We start from the raw sequence: 24,655 nt of genomic DNA, 5'->3' as shown, positions 1-24,655 counted from the left end.
AAAACAGAATAGCTCAAAGGTACTGTAACTTGAAAATCCTACCTCTTTTGCTATTGCAACTAATCTCTTACCCAAAATCTCTTATTCCAACTAATCTGTTAATATCCAAAATTTAGGTAGCTACTGAAAATGTATAACCTTGTAAAAAGTTAAATAATAGATTAACTGAGTTTATTTTTAAAAATTGAATCTTTAATCTCAGTTAATCTCTCTAATCTTGAATCTCAGTTAAATGCATACATCTAAAAGCCACTTGAATAATCACTCTGAAGCTAAAATTGTAAAATGTTCAAATTTATACCATTCAGAAAGAGTAAATGTTAAGAAAGAACAAATCAGACACAAAAGGAACTAAAATACATTGATCTTCGCACATGCAAATTAGGTCAAGTTAAACATTTCACACAATCTGTTCAAAGGAAACATTCTGAGTGAACATATACCCTTCAATAGAGCTTCTTGTAATAGGATTAAATGTAAAATAATGAAGCAAAAACACTTAAGAGAACCAAGAAAAATAATTAACAAGGTGCTGTTTCTCCTTTGCATTTTTTCTCCAAATAAGACTAATATTGATCAACCTACTCTTCCCCACCTTAACTGTTCCAAGATTTCCAATTAAGGGATGAGGTGTCATGCTATTGGTTCAATTTTGCATTATTACTCAACATCAACATATTAAGTGGGGGGGGTTAAAAAATAACTGCAGGATCACAATTCTTCCCTAGAAATTTCAGAAAAGCAAAGTAAAGTTTAACACTTTTTCTTATATCAGATTCAGCCTAAAATCATTTTTTTAATATTAGATTTAAAAATTATTTATATGTAGATGGGACAGCTTAAGTACTCTAGAAGCATTCAATTTTAAAAACATAATACCAGGAGAAAAAACTTAGGATTTCCTCCTTCCAGCTAATTTTATTTTCAGTGTTTTTACATCATGAAACCAAAGGTTGTAGGTGCACCATCAATATGTTACAATATGCTCAAAATCTACAATTCACTACTAGAGATTACATTTCACAACGTGCTATTATTTAGCAGAATGCTTCCGCTATTTTTTATCAGATATCACTTTAAACATCTTCCCCTCTCAATACTATTTGCCACTCATGGTGGAACATCAGAAGAGAAGGGAAATGAGGCTTCAAGTCCAGTCACACTCATATCTGCTAGTTCTTGGTAATTTGTCCACAACATAATGGGGTATGTGAAGTTGTGCTATTTCCTATGTGACTGCTCACAACTGGAAGAGAACATGACTACCCATAACAATGCAGTATTTTATTCTATCTTACTACTGAGCTGAGCTTACTCAAAGCTCAGCTTTTCTGATCTAACTAGCTATACCACCACTAGTATCTCTTGTTGGTAGACTTGGCAGATATTCCTGTGCTGTAAAGAACACTTTTTTTTTTGCACGTACCTCCTAAACTCGAGCAACTCTAGCCTTTTGGAAAGAAAGAGTGCAATCTCAGTTTTGTCCTCAGTGCTACACAGATGAAAGTTCAATTATCACACACACAAGCCTACTCAACAGCAGCTATCTTTAACAAAAGACAAGTAACAACCAAATATGTCTGCAGGAGAAGATGACCACATTCTCAAAGCTTGAGTTAGAAACTCTCAAAAAAAGAAGTTTGATACTACTAAGTCATACTTTACTATCACGTCATTTTCTTCTAGTTCGTTTTTGTGAAATTTTCTGTATGTCTTCACTGTAAAATCAACAGGCTTCATTCAACAGCTACTTTTGCTGCTTCCTTTAATTCTAATGGAAAGCACCCTACTCATTCCCTAAATGAACATAAATAGTTCACCACACTGTCATCTTGTCCTGTTCATAAATAGAGTACATTTGAGGAAGGAGAGAAATGAAAAGGAAGCAACGGCTAATAAAAATATAAAGGAAAAAAAAAAAAAACCCAAACAACTTCAGCATTCTTTCCTTTTTAAATATCTTACTGGTAATCCAAAGAATATTCGAATGCTAGGTGTGAAACTGTCAAAGATCTCTGAATTTAACTTGCAAGACAAACTTAAGTTGCATCAATGCAGTAGGCTGATCAAAGGTACTTAAATTATCTGCAGTAAAGAACCTCCACAGTATCAAAACCAACATACTAGCAGAAAACATATAACTGAAAAAAGTTCACACAACTACTACTACAAATTTAGAGACTAATCTTAAGCTATCTGAAAGGCCAGGAAGTTTTCCTGGACCATTGCTGTGCAGTTTGTTCAAACACCTAGTTACAGGGTTGTATACCAGAAAGACATATTTCCCTGAGGAATATACCATATATGCAACACTGAACATTGCTAAGGATTTAGAGAACCTACCATTAATTTGGTGATTTAGTTGACAGTAGGGCCTTTGAGTGGCTAACTGATACAAAATTCCAGAATTAAGCTCTACCTGTATTCATCAGGGAAACCACTGCAAGGAAGAGCACAGATTCTGGCCAAACTGAAGTGAACAAGGTACAAAAAAGCTACTTGACATGCACAGCAGCACACATTTGAGATACATGAAAAACAACTTTAAAAGCCCTCCCTGTTCTGTTTTAAAATTTAGGAAAAAATCATAAAAATTGCACCACACTTCAGCATAAGAAACGTTTTTCTCTTTTTAACTGCAGCATGTTTTACATTATCTGCATTACTTATCTATACTTTGGAATACTTATATATATTTTTACTCTGAAAATTTATTTATTCCACATTTTCCTATGAACTCACATGGTGTCAGCCAAACTTATCTGATTTCCAGCACCACCAAAAATGAACTTGTTTAATCAAGACTAGAAAAAATTAAAAACTAATATTACTATAATCTGAAAAAGAGACATCCATATTTAGAAAATAACCTATATATAGATGTAATGTGAAACATAACACTGGAGGCTCTATTCTCCATTGCCAAAATAGTTCAGAGACACAAACTGATTTATAAAAAGCTGCATATCTGAGTTTAGAAGCAAAATTGAATATAGTAAAGTACAGCCTATAGTTTTAGACAAGCTTTGGAAGATTTATCAGACACAGATCTACAGGAGAAAAATTTCATTTGCCAGCCTGATGCAGTACATTCCACTCTGTCATGACTTTAGAAGGGAACTCGCATGGACTCAACTTCATTGCTTCATGTTTTTCTCTACACTTCACATTTACAGTAGCACCTGTAAACACACAGATAGCACCTACAATCTTGCAATAGTTTGTCTGCATACATATTATCATAAAAATAGCACCAAAAGCATAAAATTTAAAGCACATTTCTGCCTTGAAAAGTGTTTATCAAAGACCTTTGGGTAGCACTTTTTTCCTTTTTTTTTTTCAACTCAACCACAGTTACATTATCTTGCCTAGTGGACAAGCAAAGTTAGTCATTTTCCTGTTTATGTGGGTCAGCAATAGGGAAGAGGAAAACATTAAAAATAGGAAAATGTGATTGTAAAACCACAAAAAGTTGCAGCAGGGACTCCAACAAGGAGTACCCAAAATAACTTCAACTCATATTTTGGAATTAATTAGATACAAAATTTCCACTTAGGGTGAGCTTGTATAGGCAGTAAAAAACATAGAAAAATAACTGAAGCAACAACCAGTCAAAGCTCTTGCATGTCTTTGACAATATAGCATTACAGCTTCTGCAGACACAAGTATTTTCCACAATAAAGTCAGCTAGTTTTCCAAGCTTTTAGTATTTTAAGCATTAGTTTCTGACAGTGGACTCATGAATTTTAATTTTAATGGCCATTTTAACCATCACAAGTATAACAGAAGGGAGGAAACTGGCACTTCATGTATTTTTAAGTGTCCTCGCTGAAGACTGAAAGGCTGTGAACACAGAAGCTGAGGAGATGAAAAATGGGTGATATCTTGTCACCCAAGAAGAAAACAGTTCAGGTGTAAATAGAGGCACACAAGTGGTGGCATTTCTATTATGTCTGATATATATATATGCCCTAATACACTAGACTATGGAACCAATGTGCTTTGTAACAATTCTGAATCATCCACAAAACTGAAGAAACACATCCAGAAGACTGTAGAGAGATGAAGTTTGCATTGTTGACACAAATTTTCTAGGGAAGGAACAGTATCTGTAGTGAAAGACCCTTAGCATAGACAGACATTGTGAAGTAATTTTGTGTTTAAAGTCTGCAGTTTTCCACCATCCTGGCTTTTACTTTTTAACTTATTTTCTGAATTTTCCCAGGTTTCCTGCTAGCACTCAAGCTCCCTTCTACCAGTAGGTAATGTATTTCAGTCTGCTTCTTTTGCTCCCACTATTTTGGACTGGATATGCCACTTCTAATGTTTAGATGTCTTTCTAGTTTCTAGAACTGAAATGCACTAGTTTTCAACTGCGAAACATTCCCATGTCAGCATTCCCAATGGCATTCCCTCGCTTTGAGTACTCTTCTGGTACAACCTGAAGTACAGCTTCAGATAGGATTTACAATCTTTAAATTGATACATGATACCACTACAGCAGCAGTGATTCATTCATCCTTAAAACAGGATTTTTAAAAAACTCTGACTCCAATCATACATTCCCAACACTCCAGCAATCCCATCTGAGAATTTAGTAAATTCTTCACTTTACCTTCTAAAGACACTGAGAAAACCAAGTTTTCTTGGTTGCTACTTGATCTTTAGTGTGACCTAAATGGACTGAGACAGGACACTGTAAGAACAAGTGGAGCTATGGTTTCCCCAGGATCTCTGGTTCTTCCGGAATCCCAAAGTTCTAAAAAGGAACAATCATTTTTAGTTTCATCCAAGTTCTCTTAGCTTCCAAGCAAAACACCCAATTTTTATACATGATACAGTCAACTATGGAAATGACTTTGTATTGGTTTACTTCATCCTAACAAAAGTAAACCAAACTAGTGTCACAGGACCATGAAGGAAAACTCAGAAAAAGCCTGGAGTGTCACTTTTTCCAGTGTAGGTGTACAGTATGTATGAGGAGAATCTCAAAAATGTATTTCAAAGGATTTTAAAAAGCTTGTCATTGCTGGTGACACATTTTTCCCTGAAATAAGCCACTTCCTTTCTAAAACCCACACAGTACCTCTGTGTCAAGATTCAGTAACCTCACAAAGTCTGTGTATATATTTTTCTTGCCCAAAACACGGAAGTCTTAAATTCGCATTTACTTTCCATGATTTAAGATATATCATGTCAGATTTCAAACATTTCCATTGAGAAAAGAATGCATTTTCTTTGTCACAGACAGAATGCATAGCATATCTGAGTATAATTAAGTACAACAGGTCTTCATCTCTATAGCAGGCATTTGAGAATTGTAATGGTACAGAAAAGTTACCACATCCAACTGAAGATGGGAATAAAAATTTCTTCTCAGCTACCAATCTCTAAACAATGGATTTTCAATTGAGCAAAATCAAAGCATCAGAGCCTTATGTGATAAATGGCAGTAAAACATGAGGAAATATAAAGCTAATGAAAATATATTGTACATCACCGTTAAACTTCAGAAAGTTTGCTCTTCTTTGGAATTCTCCCTATAAATAAAATCCAAAAGTATCAGTTTGTCTGGTTTTGCTTGGGTTGTTTTAGTCATTGAAGGCTCCCAACTTCATTTGTCCATTAACCACAACCAGAAGTGATAAATGTTATCTGTTAAAGCACAATAATTTCATTCTGACACTTTGCACTAAGAAGTAACCACTATCACAACATAAAAAAGACAGAAAACAAAAAAGTATTTGTCCATGGAAAGAGAAACACGTATCATTCTGAACCAAAACCAAAGCTTTCTGCATTCAACTGAGTAAAAAAAAAGAGCTAATTACATCAAGTCACATTGTGATGATGTTGGTGTGATTTTTTCATTTTTAACTGCTACTGATGTAAAGCAAAAATAAAGGAAGATCCTTATACAGGAGAGGCAAAAAAAAATTAGAAAATTAAAAGAAAAATTAACAAAATGTAAGGTAAGCATCTGCCAATTTTATTTGTTCTTTTCTTGAAACTGCCCGCACTGTATTACCAGTTATGTTAAAATTCTGAATAAATTCAGAATTAATAAAAGCATAAACCAAAGATACATTTCAGTGAAGAAATATCTGTTTCTCTATTAATATCTATTAACTGCTTCTCTGTAAGCAAAAGAAAGTAGGAAAGCCCAGTATCTACAAACCTAGACTTGAGACATGTGCTCTATTCCTAGATTATCTGGCATGTCATGAGTAAGGCTTTTCAGCTTCCTGTGCCTTACTTTCAACTTTGACTCTACTGTGAAGTTTATTTCTTATTAAATATTTATAAAAAATAGACCTGTTCTTGGTGCTATTCTTGAGAAATTACCATTAAACAAAATAGCCAGTGCCACCACAAAGACAGCTCAACTCTAGATTCCTTGCTGCCCCAACAACAACCAAACCAAACAGAATCAGTTCACAGAGCTTATTTCCTGCAAGGACTGCACATTTACAGACACCTGACCTCTTTCTTGCTCAAGCATCACTAAAATCAAAAATCTTAATGTCATAAAGTGGTTAACAATTCCGTTAATGGTGCCTAAAATGGAATAGAACCTTGCTCAATCACCAGTATCTGTTTGTTCTGTAACACTAACACAAGCAAAAAGAAATGAAAATGTAGTTTAGCTAGAAAAAAAACATGCAGAAATTAAACGAAAATGTAGATGTTATTCACTGAGGGAACAATTTTCACAAAAATACTTGTCAGAAATTTGAATTTTAAGAAAGATTTTTCAGAGAACCCATAAATACCAGCTACATTTCCTGAAACAAAAATCTTTGCTTGTCTTGACTATAGTGAGAACAATTTACTACAAGACTGTGTTTCAAACTGAAATCTCTGAATATCTAATACCAGAACAAAGGACACCTGAGAAATGCTACACATGTCAAGAACATATGTCACCAGTCAAAAAAGGGAAATCTGTATATCTTTCATGTTATGGATAAAAATATTCAAATTATCAAAATAATATCCATCTTCATCAGCTATTACGTCCACACATTGACAAAAATCACAAAATGACAGTATATTCTGAGTTGGAAGGGAACCACAAGGACCAAGTCCAGCTCCTGCCCCTGCAGAGCACCAACCCCAAGAGTCACGCCATGCACCCAAGAGCATTGTCTAAACAGCTCCTGAACTCTGTCAGGCTGGTGCTGTGACCACTTCCCTGGGGAGCCTGTTCCAGTGCCCAACCACCCTCTGGGTGAAGAACCTTCTTCTTATATCCAGCTTAAACCTCCCTTAACACAACTTCAGGCCCTTCACTCGGGTCCTGTCACTGGTCATCACAGAGATCAGTGTCTGCCCCTCCTCTTCCCCTCATGAGGAAGCTGGAGACTGGGATGAGGTCTTCCCTCAGTCTCCTCCAGGCTGAACTGACCAAGTGACCTCAGTTGCTCCTCATGCAGCTTCTCCTCCTGGCCCTTCACCATCCTCATGGCCTCCTTTGCATGCTCTCTAGTGGTTTAACGTTGTTATGTTGTGACACCCAGAGCTGCCCCCAGTACTGGAGGTGAGGCTGCCCCAGCCCAGAGCAGAGCAGGACAATCCCCTCCCTTGCCTGGCTGGCCATGCTGTGCCTGATGCCCCTCAGGACATGGGTGGGCAGGGCACTGCTGGCTCAGGTTCAGCTTGCCACTACCAGGACCCCAGGCCCGTTTACATGGCACTACTCTCCAGCATCTCATTCCCCAGCCTGTATGTACTACCCCAGGTGCAGAATCTGACACTTGCCCTTGTTGACCTTCATTCATGCTGACTGCCCAACTCTCCAATTTATTAAGTTCTCTCTACAGAGCCTCCCTGCCCTCAAGGGAGTCCGCAGCTCCTCCCAGTTTTCCATTATCTGTGAACTTGCTCGTTATCCCTTCCAGTCCTGTGTCCAAGACATTTACAAAGATGTTGAAGAGCACAGGGCCAAGGATGGAGCCTCACTAGAGATGTCTGATGTCACCTCACTCACTATAAACCTTTGTGCCTGATCCATGAGCCAGCTGCTCACCCATCTCATAATGTGTTTATTCAGCTGCATGCTGGGCTTTTTGTCCAGAAGGATCCTGTGAGACAGTCTCTAAAGCCTTAGTGAAATCCAGAAAGATTACATCAACTAGGTTCCTTTGGCTAACTAGGTAGGTTACCTTATAATAAAACAAAATTGGACAGGATTTTCATAAAGCCATACTGGCTGTGATCACTGACTGTGCTGTCTTTCAGATGTTTTTCAATACCTCCCAGAAAAATCTTTTCCATAACTTTAACAGACACTGAAGTGAGATTGATGGGTTTGTAGTTTCTGGAGTCTTCCTTAATACCTATCTTGAAAATCAGGACAATGCTCACCAGCTTCCAGTCAGCTGGGACCTCACTGATGATGAGTAAATACTTCATGAGCAACTCTTCTCTAAAATCTCCATAATCTCATTTACAAAAGAGCAAAATAATTTTCATTATGTTTTCATAAGTCTAATTCTTAAGAAATGGTTTAAAGTTCTCTTTCAAATATCACTTTAATCTCTACAGACTACAACCATTTTACAGGTTATAGTCATCTTCTGGCCTTATTAGTATCAGCAACTTAGGGCAATGCGTCATTTACTAAAGGAATCCTACCAACACTAAGCATACTAATCAATTATTTGAGCAACAAACTACTGACATACCTCAGAAGTCACTGACAATTGTTTCTAATGGGCCATTTTTAAGCATGCAACCTAACAAATCCACAAACCAGATAAAGAACCCTTCCATGATGACACTAGAAGCTGATGAGCAGCTTCATACAGATGGTTCATCTTAAGAATTACCTAAAATCACAAACTGCAACTAGCTTTTACTTTTTGGTAATATGGTGTACTTGAACAGACCACACAAAGGAGCATTTGCTGCATAATACAGTGATAATGAAATAGAGACCCATTCCCATTGAACTGCATTGAAAGAGCAATTTGGGAAGACAAGTGTGATTAAATAAATAAATAAATCACCATTTGCTTTTTGTTTCCTCACATTGTTTTCCAGTGCAGATAGGTGACTTGGACTAATGTCATTTCTATCATCTAATTAAAAGTCTGGATGCAGGAACTTGAACATCAAATCTAAGTTCATTAGCTGTCTACATTTCAACAAAATGAATGAAAAAAAAAAAAGTAAGATAACCACAAAAACTCAATTCATCCCTTTTCAGCACTTTAGGAAGCTTACTACATGAATTACAACAGGATAAAATATTTTCTTGAAATACTGATCCATAATCAAACCTAATACAAAAGCATTCTAAAAATCTGAGAAGTTGGGTACTTTAGATTTGAAAAATACGTGACTGAGTGTCTGTACAACCCTAGCTCGTGAATGAACTACTGCCCGCCCTTGTACAATGGCACTGTAATAAAGTACATATGCTTCATAAAAAGACAAGCTGTATCCAATATTCATACAGATCTTTTGTCCAGATAGTCATTTTTGCAGTACTAGTTTGCCTAAGTGCAGATTTTCAGAAACTGTTGATTACAGAAAAATGTTTCTGAATGGCACAGTAAGGAAACAGGGCAAAACACAAGACTGCAATTGCCCCTGCACCAATTAGTGTCTTAGAAATAACATCTTGAAATACTGTTGTTCAGCAGTTCTAGAAATTCAAGCAGTTTGCTGCACGTGAAACTTAAGGTCTTGAGAACTGTCCAAATAGATTTTGCCTTACTTTCTCCAAAGGAATCTTCTGTGCAAAGAATGCCCATGCAAACCTGGACAAGAACTGGAGCCTGTTTCCACAACAGACATAAACATTACAGAACATTCAACTCTATTTCTATCAGGTACGGTAACAAGAAATCGTAATTATCTCAGTCCTTTAACAATATGCATTTTATTTACATACATAAAGCAACATCCAGAAGTCAATTTTGTATTAAAAATAGTCAGTAGCCATGTAAAAATTATGTACAAAATAGATTTTATGTACTAAATGCCTTAGGAGTACACAGTAGTACCTCTATGCAGTTTAATATTATCTTTTTCTGTTTATATGCAAACAAAGACAAGTATTTTGCAATGTTAATATGTGAATTCCAAAACAAGTAACACAATTAACCCATATTAGCCAAAGATAAACAGTAGCTGCAAAATAAGGGGGGAGGAATTATATACATAAATTAAGAAAATAAGCTCACCATATCAAGCATAAAACAGCAGATTTAGTTTACTAGAATTCTAATATTCATTAGACACAAACCCTTCAGTGCAAAGGACAAACACAGCTGTTACACAAAAATGCCCCATACCATATCATGCAGTATTCCAACACAATTAAACTTGTCCTTGACACCATATACCTCATACTCAGTAAATAACTAAAGGAATAATTAAGGAAATTATTAAAATACCTGTTTAATTTAAAAAACAAATATAGTGACACAATACTTTTTGTTTAGAAAAACAAAACTATAAAATTGTCTAGGCATGAAAATAAATCTCTGCTGAAAACGAATTGGAATTCAGGTTAATCCACCACTTAAGTACCTTCTCCAATGTTTAGCCTGCAGGTCTGTATCAATTCAAGGCTCACTTCAGGATTCAGGATTGCAAACTGAGGAAAAATCCCTCCCCTACTGTTTACACACTGAACAGCATATATTGCTCCTTTGTGACCACTAACACCAGAGTCAAATGCCAATGAAAAAGTAATTATATATGAAAATCTAGCTGCCTAACAAGATCCAAAGTTGTTTACTAAGGCAACAATCCCAGAGTAAGATCCATGATAAACATACAATGCTGATGTTCTTTTTGTCCCCTACCACTTGTCCAATGGTATCCACAGAACTTATATTTAGTTGTATGTCCAGTTCATGCTCTAAAATGATAACAAATGCTAAGGAGTTTTCTGCAAATAAGGACAGCCAGGGAATGAATAAACAAACCAGCATCAAAGTTAGACAGAGAAAATAAGAAACTACTTAAAAGGGAAAGCAAAGCTGTTCCATTTTAAAGGACCCACACATATTAGAAATCTCTACTGACATTAATGAAGTCTTCTGGAGTATTTGAAACACAGGAAAGTAAAACCACCTACAAATATAACAGGCATGACAATGCCAAACTATGCACTCATATTTTATGTTGAAAAATTAGAATTTCTCTGCTAGAAAAAACCACACAATTTTGGGAAAAGTGAGCTTTAACTACAAACTCTGCTAGCAGGACCCTTTGGTCAGTAGGAAAAACAGACTTGGATTTTTAAGCATGGGGAATTTAAAACTTGGATTAACTGCAGAGAAATAGATCACTGAAAAGCACTTCATATTTTTGAAACAGTAGAATTTGCTATTATGACTAATCAAGAAAACAATCAGTAGTACAATCAGTATCCATCAGATTCTATAGAAAGTCTTCTCAGGAAATCAATTATGCTCCTGCTAATGAACTTATCAGATCATAGTATATACACTGGATTCTATTATTTAATCCTTTAAAGGAACTCCAAACAGGTTAGGATAGATTAACACATCAATTGGAACATAAACACTGCAGCACTGTCATTATATAAAACTTTTATTAATTAGGGTAAGAAACATTAATTTCATTCACAAGGTCAAAGATCACACTGGTCTTAGTCCTAAGTGACAGATGCATCAACTAGACAAACAAGCAAAATATACAGACCATTAAATTTGTACCTGAGAGAACTGGAACATGTTTTGTTTTATTTTATTTAGAAACAAAATCATAGTGCAATCTGAAGTCAGGAATAAACCTAAAAGTTTTGTCCTTTTTTTTGACCAAACATGCTCAAAAAAATTAGGTTAAAACTAGATGAAAGTCATATCTACTGTTTCACACTAGCTGCCAAGTTTAGCATAAGTTTATGAACACACATTTTTCGAGTTGCAGCAATATCTCTACTGAACTTATTGCTGTTCTGAATTTAAAATACTGGCAATGACACTGGAAATATATTAGATGTCATAATGTGTGCTAAAAGCAAAGTTAAAACATACATGCAGCTACTAATTTGAATAACAGGGCACTATAGTAATTCCAGAATGTTCTGATTTGGATCTTTCATCTAAAGATTCAAAGTAACAGCAATGTGTACAAACAACAGAAGACAATGCATTTCCATTTCTGAAGGAAGTTTTCATCAAAAAAGACAAGAGGCAGACACAAACAGCACTTAGTCTTTGCCTTATTTTTTTTCCATTAAATAAAGACTCTCATGCTATAGTTGAAAGTACTGAAACTTCAGCACTTCTCTGAAAGGCTTGAGAATAAACAATAGAATCCTAGGGAACCTTCTTATGAAATACATGCAGCATGTACATATCTATAAAATTGCTGGTTTAAAATGCTGGATATCACATTTTGATAGCTAACTGGAGTCACGGGGCGCAACAATTTAATTGCCTGCTCCCCTACAAATTTGGTCCTATCAAAAACTACACATGTACTACCACAACCAGAACTGTCAAAACCTGAGGTCCTTGAGGCTTTTAAAAACTAAAGGCATTTCTGTTGATCAGTATAAAGATAGAATAATGACATTGACTGGAAACATCCATTACAAGACTGGCAGTTTAATAACATACCTTTATCAGAAAATCTAACCTTAAGAACATTTAATAAAACAGTAGTAATATAAACTGAGGTCCCTACTCCCCAAACTGTACACCATATAGCAAAAGTAAATTACTTTACAAAATAATAATTCACTGTTCTTCCCAATGAACTGGATCTTCAACACTTAAAGTGGTATTTCAAGAAGACTAATGGTGTTTACAGAATTTTGTACATGCATCTGTATAGTAGAGCTCAAGACTCTCCAGAAGTTAAAAATGTTAAACTGTCAGTGAAAATTATGCAAAAATTAGGATATTCAGTGCAGCACTTTAAAAGTTCAAATACAAATTTCTACCTATCAGCAAGAACTGTAATATGTCAATTAAAAAAATAATTTAAAAAATCAGCTCTGGATCACAAATAGGTCCTATATCAATTCTTTAAATACAATTCAATAACAACACTGATGCCTATTTTTTCGCATTACTGTCATGTAAAAGCTTTTCTTTGGTTAGCTTTCACAATATCATCAGGAGATGCTGTTTTGAAGTCAAACGGTGTTATGGCTATTGTAGGACCAGTTTCCTTGGGTTTTACATCTTGTACTTGTCTACTGTATAGGAAAGTTTTGTGCAGCCCAACTGTGCGCCGCTTATACCCTTTGGGAGGATAACGGAGGCACAAGGTTAAAGCAAAAGCTGAAGGTCTTGCACGCAGCGCCTTGATCCATGAAAGGGACAAATCCTGCCTCTTAAGACCACCATGCCCTTTCTTGGGTTTTCTGTTTGCTTTGGCAAAACCAGAACCTTTTCCTTGTTTTTCTTTTACAAGTTTCATTTCAGGACTTAAGGTATTTGACTGCCCTGCCACACTTTTCTCTGTAGATACACCTGCACTTTTTACAAGGACACTTAAATCAATGTTGGTTCCTTGGGAGGGCCTCGACTCAATTACATTGCGCATGGGCAAGTCCGTCCTTTGCTGAGTTTTATCTATTTCAATAGTCTCTGCTATTAAATCCGAGAGTGATAAATTCTCAATCTCCTTTACTGGACAAACTTCAGAAAGGGCTAGAGAAGACAAAGATCCTGTTAGCTCTGGCATCCCACCTGAAGTTTGGGGTTGACTTACTAGTTGTGATAATGATGAGGTTCCTAACTTCCTATCAGTGAGATTCGCTGTTGACTGGGTGAAAAGATCAGCTAAAGAGTAACAGTGGCTAGCACTGCTTTCCTGGTGCTCCTGAAGCAAGTCAGCCAATGATGTACTTCCAGATCTTAACACTGGCAAAGCAGCCATGTCTGAAGAGAGGCTTTCTTGCTTTCTACTTTGTGCAAGTGAAGAAAAATTTTCAAGAAGTTCATTCTTTTTATTTATAGTACGACTGACTTCATTATCAAGAGCCAAGTTTCCTAAAGCACTTCCTAAACATGGAGGACTATCAAAACTTGCACTACTGTTACAATCAGAAGTTTTTGAGGAAAAAAGAGGAATGCTGTGTTCAGGACTCAGAGAATCACAAACCACATTCTGCATCAGCAAGGATTTCAAGTCCTGTGTTTCCTTGTGCTTCAATGGGTTACTTCCTATCCTAGAGTAAACATCTTGACTGTCAGGAACCAAACTTACTGCATTAGCACTTTCTGGTAGTTGCTTCTCTGCTTGTTTATTCACAGGGGCACAAAATGATCCTTTACACAAATCATCACTGAACGCAGATGACAGAGCAAGTGAAGAGGATTTCAATCCTTTCCTTCCACATGAAGGTATATTGGATTTTTCAAAATTTGTAGTTAAAGAATAAAGAGCTGAATGACTTTTGTCTGTCAAGTTTCCAAACCCAGGTTTGTTGGTGTTGTCAGCAAAACTGTCTACTGCACAAGAGAAATTGTCTGTATCAACACACATTTCTGGACAACAATGTAAGTCTCCTTACCTTACAATAGCCAATAATTTTCAGATGGAAGTCCAGTCACAATGAAATATCCCATTTTTTTAAAGTTGACAGCAGCAACAAAAAAAAAAAAATCAAGAAACATGAAAAGGCATTTAATTACTAAGTGTCATCCAAAGGTAAGGAACGTTCTACATGTAAATCACAGGTATCTACTGAAATACATAAAGAACTTTAAGAATCAGCAGAGAATGTCAGTAAAGACTACAAATATTTAAGTACAAATCAGAATAAAAAAGCTACTTAATAGACACTACCCAAAAAGGGAGATACTAGGGATGGGAGATGTCAGTTTACTGAATAAGTAACAGAAGCACTAAAAATTTAAAGATGCTTTCCAAATTTAAAGATATGCATTATTTCAGTTAAATCATATATTATAAATGAGAAATCTATCATGAACTGCAGATGGTCCCAGCTTGAATTTAAACTGACACTGAAGTGTTATTTTGACTTCTCACTCAAGAAAAGCTCTTTCCTTGAAATGTTTTAGAACATACATATAGTAAGTCAGTCTTCTTTCATTTTCCAAGAAATGACTATTGCAATGGTGTCTTCACAGTTTGTAAAGCCCAAATTAAACTGTAGATAGAAATGAATCACCTTGAATATAAGCAATTAAATATAAGTATACCTTTTGTAGTCTTTGCTAAAATCACAGCATCCTTATTCTTGGTCTTCACATTTTGCTTACTGCCTTGTGAAAGCACAAAATCCAAAGCCTTCTGTACATCAAATTTAGCATCCAGGACTGCTTGCACCATTGTTTGTTCTGGTATGGACTCTGCCAAAACTTCCCTCATTTGATCAAGGCATGAATTAAGACGGGCTGAAAGAAACACATTACTGTTATAAGCTGCCCAAAAATATGTCTCCAATGACCTAACCACTAGCACTACACTTCTGATTAGCAAACAGAAGGAAAAATATTACAATAAGGTTTAAAACCTTTAGAAATTAATTTCAATCTCATTTACTGCCCTGATAGACTTTGTTCCCACACCCTGCAGAATATTTGACCTACTTCAGATATTTTAATAAATAATATATTAATGACTATTTATTAATCTAGGAAGTCGCAGTACTGAAATATGTTGATGTTGTAAAATAACTATCTTCACTGCAGGGAAGAAATACAAATAATGACCTTAAAATCATCCAAAGCAATACAGTAAATTAACATATAATCCCACTGAACAGCACATTTTAAGTGCTTACAGATGCTACAATTAACACCCAAAGTAAAACAGCATTTTCAGGATCCTCAGGCCTTAACAACTGAAAACCTGGATCAACACGCCAGGTTTCAAACCACCTGTAATCTTTACCTTTCCTGAAACTGTAATATATTTTTTGGCTGATAAAATCAATTTTCTTTGGAGTATATTTCTGCAACTACTACAAGCCTTTACTAAGATACTTGCTGCACAATAAGAGACTGAAAATTCACCAGGCTGCCACTCACTAGAAGCCATACAAACACTAAGGAGCAGAAGAAAATCTTCCTGAAATCCTGGTTTCTGCCAGTTCAGATTTTAGAAAACAGGAATTGAAGAACAGGAAGGCAGCCACATTTTTATTTGAACACCTCCTGGAAGATGTTTAAAGAAGTTTGGGAATTCAACGCTGCAGAATTCCTACCTCCATGAGGTTACTTATATTATCACCCTTTACCTGTAATTCAAATAACAAGTGAATCTTCCCCAGACATTTGCCCTGCAAAACAAGTGTGGGTAGAGCCCTGCACAATGTGCTGGTTGCCATTCTACTATCTAATACCCAACAAGAACAACCTTGTGAAACTCTTTGCAGCCACTCTGGCTACATCAATAATGTTGTATTAATGGCCAACACTACATACTGTATCAAACACAATAGGTCTAGTGAGACCACTGCTGCTTTCACAGTAGAAGTGGATATTTTGAGGTTTCTTTTCTCCCTTTTTTTAGTCCAAAATGTTACTTTCCTTCCTGCTCCGATACCAGATCTTAACTGACTGAGTCTCTCAAAAGCATTCTGCAAAGCCAGAGGACTGCATTGTCTAGATCACATGTACCATTACACTGGCTCATCCTTTCAAACTGCCCTCCACAGCTTTATTTCCTGCTGTAAAAACATGTATATTATTTCTCAATGTATCATATTTAACCATATCTCTAAGCATTAGCTTAACTTCTATCAATTTACTTGACATGAAATCCAAATTCTTTCTAATTCACTGTTCTGAATTTTCTGCAATTTTTTTGAGTACCAAATTTCAACACACTTTAGTCTGATCTTTTCAACATTTAAAAAACAATCCTGATTATTTTCAAAACATTAAAAACTGTACTAACTATTAATACTTAGGAAAGAGACTTGTGAATCTTTTTCATAAAGCAAGTAATTAGGCAATTTGGCAGCAAGTTTAAAAAACAAAAGCAAGTATTTTTTCCCCAGCCACTCAGTTCAGAACTCAGCTTGTAACATGGAACTCATGGCTCCAAGACTGAATGGAAACAAAAGTCTCACGAACTCAAAAGGGAAGGGTAAGAAAAGATTGTACAGAATACTGACTACTCTTTCAAGGAAATTAGAGACTTCGAAAACCCCTTAAATACTGCTAATTGCTACAATTTGGAATACAAAGCAAAAAGAAATCATTTTAATACTAATACTCAGTTTTTAATATTCAAGAGAGAAGATTTGAGCTGTCAGTACAGCTGTTCTAATGTCTCCACATAAAATCTCATTATTTCTAGTAAGAAACTAAGAACATATTTCAGTGTATGCAACCAAGTTACAAGTAGTACACAAAAGGTAGTTATGAACTTGAAGAATGATCATTGAAGGTAGCTCCCTGAAGGGTATTGTTTTATAACAAGATTCCAAAATTTTGAGCAATGTCAGCCAAGTAAGAAACATTAATTTAAGGCTATTCTAGTAAATCTTTAACTCTTGTAAGAGATTATTCTGATAGCTGTTTTCTATAATTACCTCTATCAACTTCAGTCAACTGATGAGTGGGTGTAAAACCATCAGCAGCAGCATCAGTACCTTCATAGCCATATTCTTCATCTAATGGCTCAGCAAATGTGGCTGGTTTGTCTCGTCTGGAGTAAATAAACTGAGCTGCTGCATTAGGTAAAAAACAAAGTAATAAAAATAGAAGTTAATTTTTTTCCTCCTTTAAAAGCAAAACATAACTAAAGGTAAAATAAGTTAGGATGTTGGACTGTTGCAGTGGTTTCAAAGGGGTGGTGAGACACTACTGTGTAATAACCACTGAGGACTGCACAGAGCACACAACAGCTCATGCTAGAATATAAACAAGTTGCCATCACAGCGAAACTACAGGCTGGGCAATATCCTTGTATGAACGGAATGAAGTAATTCTGCAAAGTTCAGCATTACAAAAAAGATTATACTCCAGGTTTGAGAAACAGTATTTTCTATACAAATCTATGCCCTAATGTCTTCAGAACCTTACACCATTTTTGAATCTGAATTTTCAACCACTTTCAGTTTGAATTTTAAAAAGTTAGCATGAAATGAGCATGGCTTTTAAAGTATGTGATTATAATATGTGACTGTTAAATTACTGATAAGAATTGAATGGAGTTGAACACATCCTTTCTTTCTTGGAATTTCATTAGAAATACAGCCCATGAGTAAAAACACATATTCACAAAAAACTTTAAACAAGTGCATGGTTTCACTCTGATTTAGCAACATTAAGCCATATACAGCTAAAACTCCTTGCTGAACATGAGCCCCAGTCATTATGTTTTCTCAGAAATGTGCAAAGTATAATGTAAACAAATTGCCTTAAGCCATGTAATATTCTCTCCAGCTCTGAAATCCACACAGAAAGCAGGTGTATATCCAGAAGCAGCAACTTCTAGCAGCTGTTTCCCAAATGCATACAAACCACTTCATATTCAATTGCCAAAACTGAAGCAACTATTAAGACTGCTATACAATCTACATCAGATTATTTTATAATTGAAGCTTCCACACAAAGAGTTCTTAGGAAAATTACTGTGCACAGCCAGGAATTGATTCTGCCATTTATCAGTCTCTACTTGAGCAAAAGGTACACATTGCACATTTTCATCACTGAAATCAACAGCATGGGAGAGGACCAGAGTTCATCTCAAGACGATCGAATTATCTCAAGTTCCTGTGGCCAGAGGTCACACACTACATCACAGTCAGGGTGGATTAGATCCAAACCAGTTACCTGCAGTAGCACAGCTCCATGTCAACAGCAGCTGTACTATTTCCAGGGCCCATTCACTGCCACCAAATCTGGGGAAACCCTGAACTGATAATCTTGCCAGAGACTTGACTGGAGAACACAACTTGATGGTTCTACAGCCAGGCTGAATTCAGCTGGGCTGAGCCACTCCAATTATGCCTTACCTGAGCACACAGCCTTTGCTGTTTTTAAACCCACCCTGCAACACTGAAAATGCTGGAAGGCTGATTAGCTCCACGTGTTCTTGCATGGGAGAAACAGCACTGCAACCCACAATGAGACTCCCTGTCCCACATGTACTCAAAGGTGTGTAGAAGACACCAACTACCAGGTGCACAATAACAACTGTTAAGCCCAGGTAGATCCTACTAACCACAGGAAAAGACACCAAATGTTTCAAGATGATCAACACATTCCCACAGAGCACATTTTTACATTGACAACTACATTCCAACCATCTAGGATAACACATATGTAGGACTAAGGATGTGGCCAGTTGTCTAATGGGACTTTCAAATGTCCAATGCCTAACACAGCATAACTGACTGTAACAGGATTATGGCCACTAGGCACTTTTCAAAAGTGTCACTAGCTTTTAAACTTTGTTTTCATTCAGAAATATATATCAGAACAGGTATCAATGAACAATACTTGATAATTATTTGAACTAACCTGTTGAAGGAGAAATGCAATAATCATCTTCTACTGATTGGCCGTACACATCATCATCTTCAAAGTCTATGAAGCAAAAACAGCAAGATTAATCTGCACAATTTCTAAATAATACTACAATTCAAAGCACACGGTTTGCACAAGGTTTTATGAAATAATGCATTTCCTGTATTCCAGAAATAATGCATTTCCTGTATTTGAGTGAGGTTCTGTCTACTTACCTAGGAGAGAAATAACCTTCCAAGTCCCAATAACAGAATTTTCTGACAATAATACAATTTCACATTTAATAGTCTATTCATTAGGCTGAAAATTTCCAAGACCTACCATACTTCACACCTCCTCCTTCAGCAGCTCCTTGGCCCTCACAGACTAAGTCTAACTTTCTACATTCCACAAATCTTTGCCCATGGCACTTCTCTTGATATTTTTGCTTGACCTCTCAGTCTTCACCCCAGACAGGCAGTTCAATGACAATTTCTACTTCAACAACTCAGGATCAGCATTTCTACTCCATTCCTACGCATTTCTCACCTTTCTTCTCTATTTTATGCTCACATCCATCCACCTTTCAAATCAAGTTCAGCAAGGCAAAAATAATCAATTCACAATTCCCTCTGAATATGCAAAATTGTTTCAGGTAAAACACAAATATCTTAAACAGTTACTTAAAGATAAAAATACTCTTTCCTCAGGAAAAAAAAAAAGCATCAAGAAATACAAAGAGTAAGTTATGCACTTTTGTCTCCAAAAATGAATCCCAGTATTATGCCAATCTTAAAAAATAGTGTAATTTTCACTAAGTAATAATGAAATCCATTAAAAAAGTAACAAACTATTATTAAAGACACTACTGCACTTGGCAGCTTCACATGTAACATCTATTCTTTATTGCTGTAAAAGACAGATCACAGCATGCACTGACCATAAAAATGAGAATTTAAAATTTACATAAATTACAGAGAACACAGTAGAAGCTACTCTCTAGAAGCATTTCAGCTGTATTGTCAAGATATTTGCAGATGGAATATCACATTTGGTCATGATCACAATATCTCAGAAAGGAGAGGGGGGGAAAATGGAACATGGTCAAATAAAGGCCAGACGACCTAAGGCCTCAGAAGTCTGCCAATGAAAGGAAACAAAAAAATACTACGCTAAATATTTAGCTTAGAAATGCGACTCATATTTGGGCATTACAGAACCACATGCAGTATTTAAAAAACCATACTGCATTTAACAGAGAAGAAGAAACAAAGTCTATTTCATTTGGGCCATAAATGATTCTGTGTCACTGCAGAAGAAACATGTGGTACAAAGGTAAAGACCTGACACGTAACCTCACAGTCATGTTTCCAATAGCAAAAAGGAACTTAATAGCTACAGCAAATTACTGAGTATCTCAGCAAACTCATTACAGGAATCTGATGAGTGTATCAACACTGAAATTAACTATGCAGTGCACACCCAACTTCTCAAAAGCCAGCGACTCAGCTGACATCAACATTTCAACCAATCTGTGATGAAAAATGGTCTCTAAAGGATGAAAAAAACAAGCAGCAAAATTCCCAATCTAGTTCGGGATTTTGCATATATTAGGTAAATTTACACTAGCAGAAACTTCAAGGTGGGAACACACAGCCGGGACAGCTCACATGAAATTACAACTTCCAAGAAATTCGAGTATCAGAGTGCAAGACCCAATTTGTAGTACTATAATACATAAAAACCGTGTAGTCTCTTCACTCAACAGAAGACCAGGGGCAGGCTGAAGCATTTCTTGCATTTTTTTAATACTCTGAAAAAGTGAGGCTACAAAATTGCTGCTCTCACAAAAGGGCTCTTTAATATGAATGGGAAGTGCATCCATTTCTCCACAACCCAAGCCAACAAAAATAAACACTTTCAAGGAAAACAAATTACTCTGATTTATGGTTTGTGTAAGTTAATGGGCCCAGGGCACAAAGAAAGCTGCAGTACTGCAGGCACAAGTTCTTACGGAAGAACTCCTTCATTCCACTCAAGAAGTGAAGTAAAATGAGACAGGTGCCTGAAAAAGAGATTAATCCCTAAATGCACAACTCCATCGTTAAGAATTACATTTCTACCTAGTAACAGGTTAACAGTAACAAGTAACAGCTGTTAACTCCTACGTATTAACATCAGCAACACTTTGCTAGAGTTGGGCCGTGAATACAAATTTTTAAGTTTTTCAAGACTAAAGATGGACGGACTCAACCATGCTGAGGCTTTTTCCAAGTCAGGGCCGCTACTAAAAAGCGGAGTCAATTTGGGCAGCTCAAGGCAACGCAGCTGCGGCTGAAACCCCGTACCAAGGGCTGGTTCTCCCCGTGTGGAAGCTCCCGGGAGCCCCGGGCAGCAGCAGCGGGAGGCCCCGCACGGCAGAGCGGCCACGTGTGCCCGACCCTCCCCACCCGGGCGGGAAACGGGCCGGGAACGGGGCGGGGAGAGCCTCGCCCGGAGCCCCGTCCAACCCCCGCCGAGGGGAGGTGAGGGGGCGGTTTTCCCCTCCCACCGCCCCTGACAGCCCCCCGGGCCCTCCCCTACCGCCGGGCGAGCGCCGCCACACCCTCCTGCCCGCGGCCACCGGTCGGCCCATGGCAGGGGCACGGGCCGGGGAGCGCGGAGGGACCGGCAGCTGCGGCGGGCTCCGCAGCTCTGCCACCAGCACCTGCTCGCCATAACCGCTACCTTCGTCGTAGTTATATCCTCGGACGTTCCTGTGCCGGGACATGACGGCGAGAGCGGCGGCCTCGCTCGCCCGCCCGCCCGCCCGCGGTGACGCTGGCGCGGCCGGCCTAGGTCGCCATGTTGAAGTGCGGCGGCGCCTGGCGGAATCCCCTCTTGCGCAGGCGCGCAGGGCGCCGCTTCCGCCCTCGTGCGCTGCTGCGCGTGCGCACTGCCCGGCCCGCCTGGCTCGGGCCGCGCGGGGCCGGGGGCGGCTCCCGGAGGCGCTCGCGCCCCGCCCTCGCGGCGGGCCCGGCTGAGGCGACCCGGGGGGCGCCTGGCGGGGCAACCCCGAGGGGCGGCTGGGGGGGGCTGCTGTGGGGGAGACCTGCCCCAGTTTGGTGTCCGTGATCTGGAGGTCTCTTCCAGCCTGAATAAAGGTTGCTGTGATTCTGCAGGGTCTAGCCACGTTGAGTCTGTCTGTAGTAGCTGTCTGTTTAGTAATGTGAGTTACAAGGAATATCGAGATAGGAGATGGCCCATTTTCCGTCAGTGTTTGATTCAAGACAAAAATGGGAAGTTTTACATGCACTCATGTAAGCAAGTGTTTTAAAGCTTGTTCAAAAACAGTTGCATGATTGATGAAAAGGGAGCATTTTGTATAGGCCTAAATTCACTTATTTAACGCACTTGAAGTGTCTGTGATCTGTGTAGCACCACAGGAGCAAGGTTTTAAGTACAAGGCCTTTCTCAGTCCTGGATCTGAAACAGCTCCAGGTGGCCTGGCTTTTTGGTGACGAGCAGCCATTGCAATGCAGGCACTGACTAGTGGCCAGGGTTAAATGAGCTGCTGTGGGTAAACGCAAGCTGTAATAATTAGCATTGCTGTTGGCAGTGTTAAGAAGCAAAATGTCAAAGCATCAGGCCCCGTGGAGCCTCAATGGGGTCTGACTACACTGGCACATTGCTGTGACACTTCCTAATGCCAAGTTTCAGCTTGCAAGGGCATTGCACTGCCAAGGGTTTGGATAACCAAGGAATGTCCCTGCAGCTGCTCTTCTTGCTGGAGCAGACTGGGAAGGACAAGCAGACAAGACCTTAAGCTGTAGTGACAAAGGGAGTTGGGATAGAGACCCCAGTTCATGAGCTCCAGCTCTGACAGAATCTGTTTCTGTATCTGCCAGCCCGGTTGTTTCCCAGATACCTGCATTCTTCTGTGGGCTCAGGAGCTGCTAGGCAGATGATGCCATTAATATTTCTAAAGTCAGGTGTCTTCATCTTTAAGACCTTCAATAATTTATTTACCATCTTTTCACCCAGTCTTGAGAATACCAGAAATCGAGTCCCCCTCCAGCCACCTGCATGCTCCAGGTGGTCCTCTGACACCCCAGCACACAGCCACACATCCCTACGAATACACATGCCCTGCTTCTGTACCTGCCACCTAACTATTGTCTTGTCCTTGCCCACATGCCAAGATTGTCACTATCTGCCACTCCACATCCTTCCTGGTCACTGCCAGGGGCAGGGAGTATTAACCATAAGCCAAAAGTTTGTGTTCATATACAAATAGTATGCAAAGTTGCAGATTGTTTCCTTATATTATTTGCATATTTCTAACTAATTTCTACAGAGAAGCACATGTGGCTGAGCAGGTTTAGGCTCTATATAATGACTTCCGTATGGTGCTAGGATTAAAACAGAATTGGAAACAAAGATTTCTTGTTAATACTGGTGTCCTGTTGACCTTTAGTGGCCCAAGTTCTCTGCAGCAGAGGTTTCACAGTAGTTGTGCTAATCCTTATCTGTCTTAATCTCTTGACACGAGTCAAAGACACAAAAGTGGAGACTTGCTATCATCCATTATTACTACAGCCAGGGTAGCACACTTCTAAATTCAAAACCTGATTCCAGCATCTGCTTTCTGAGCCTTCAGTAACTTGGGACACTATATCACTACAACTATAGAGCATCCTGCCAGTCTGCCTCCAACAGCTTTACTTTGGAAAAGACACACTTTCCAGCCTCTGAAATTACTTCAATCCCATTCTTCAAATGTTAAGAACTCCAGTAAATATTAATCATGTACATTTATATTAATCATGTACATTTAGCTTTTTTTTTTCTTTCAGGTAGAGACAGTTCCTGTTTCTCACACCTGACCATTGTATTGCAAAGATATTTCTTTTATCCTTCTTATTGATGCTTTTTACAGAAATCACCAGCTGCTTATCAAATAATAATTTTTTCATGTTTGAATTTTTTCATTACTTCTCTTGATTTTCAGTGAATGAGCATTGTATCTGTGACCTCCACAGATACGATGCTCATTTCATTTTCTTGATAGTCAAATATAACATTGTTTTCAAGATTTCAAAATTAGTTCAAAACAGGAAAATAAATAACAGTTGTAAAATGTAAAGGTGACTATAAGTGTAAGCCAAATGGAGGAGATGATATACTATGTAGTCTTTCCATGGCATTAATAGTGAACTTGAAATGTTGCTATTTTTCTTCATTTA

The 24,655-nt window shown here is 37.9% G+C and overlaps 1 protein-coding gene across 2 annotated transcripts in view; it reads right to left on the bottom strand.

Moving 5' to 3' along the window:
• Positions 1-22,301, bottom strand: part of HBS1L (HBS1 like translational GTPase) — a 58,922-nt gene extending 36,621 nt beyond the window's left edge. The window contains exons 1-5 of one of the 2 annotated variants that reach the window (XM_054279467.1): positions 22,158-22,301; positions 19,446-19,511; positions 17,510-17,647; positions 15,168-15,362; positions 12,542-14,510 (exon numbers count right to left, since the gene is read on the bottom strand). In XM_054279467.1, coding sequence (XP_054135442.1) covers positions 13,069-14,510; positions 15,168-15,362; positions 17,510-17,647; positions 19,446-19,511; positions 22,158-22,200 — 1,884 coding nt within the window. In that variant the 5' untranslated portion in view covers positions 22,201-22,301 and the 3' untranslated portion in view covers positions 12,542-13,068. Of the gene's footprint in view, positions 1-12,541; positions 14,511-15,167; positions 15,363-17,509; positions 17,648-19,445; positions 19,512-22,157 lie in introns of those variants that run through there. The other variant, XM_054279466.1, reaches the window with a different exon arrangement.
• Positions 22,302-24,655: the final 2,354 nt, after the last annotated feature.

Source organism: Melozone crissalis, unplaced genomic scaffold (genome assembly GCF_028551555.1).
Source record: "Melozone crissalis strain CALT ecotype California unplaced genomic scaffold, PUWL_Pcris_2 ptg000027l_1, whole genome shotgun sequence".
NCBI classification, from domain to species: domain Eukaryota; kingdom Metazoa; phylum Chordata; class Aves; order Passeriformes; family Passerellidae; genus Melozone; species Melozone crissalis.
Note: the sequence above shows the minus strand (reverse complement) of the source record. Positions and strands in the feature narration are given on the sequence as shown.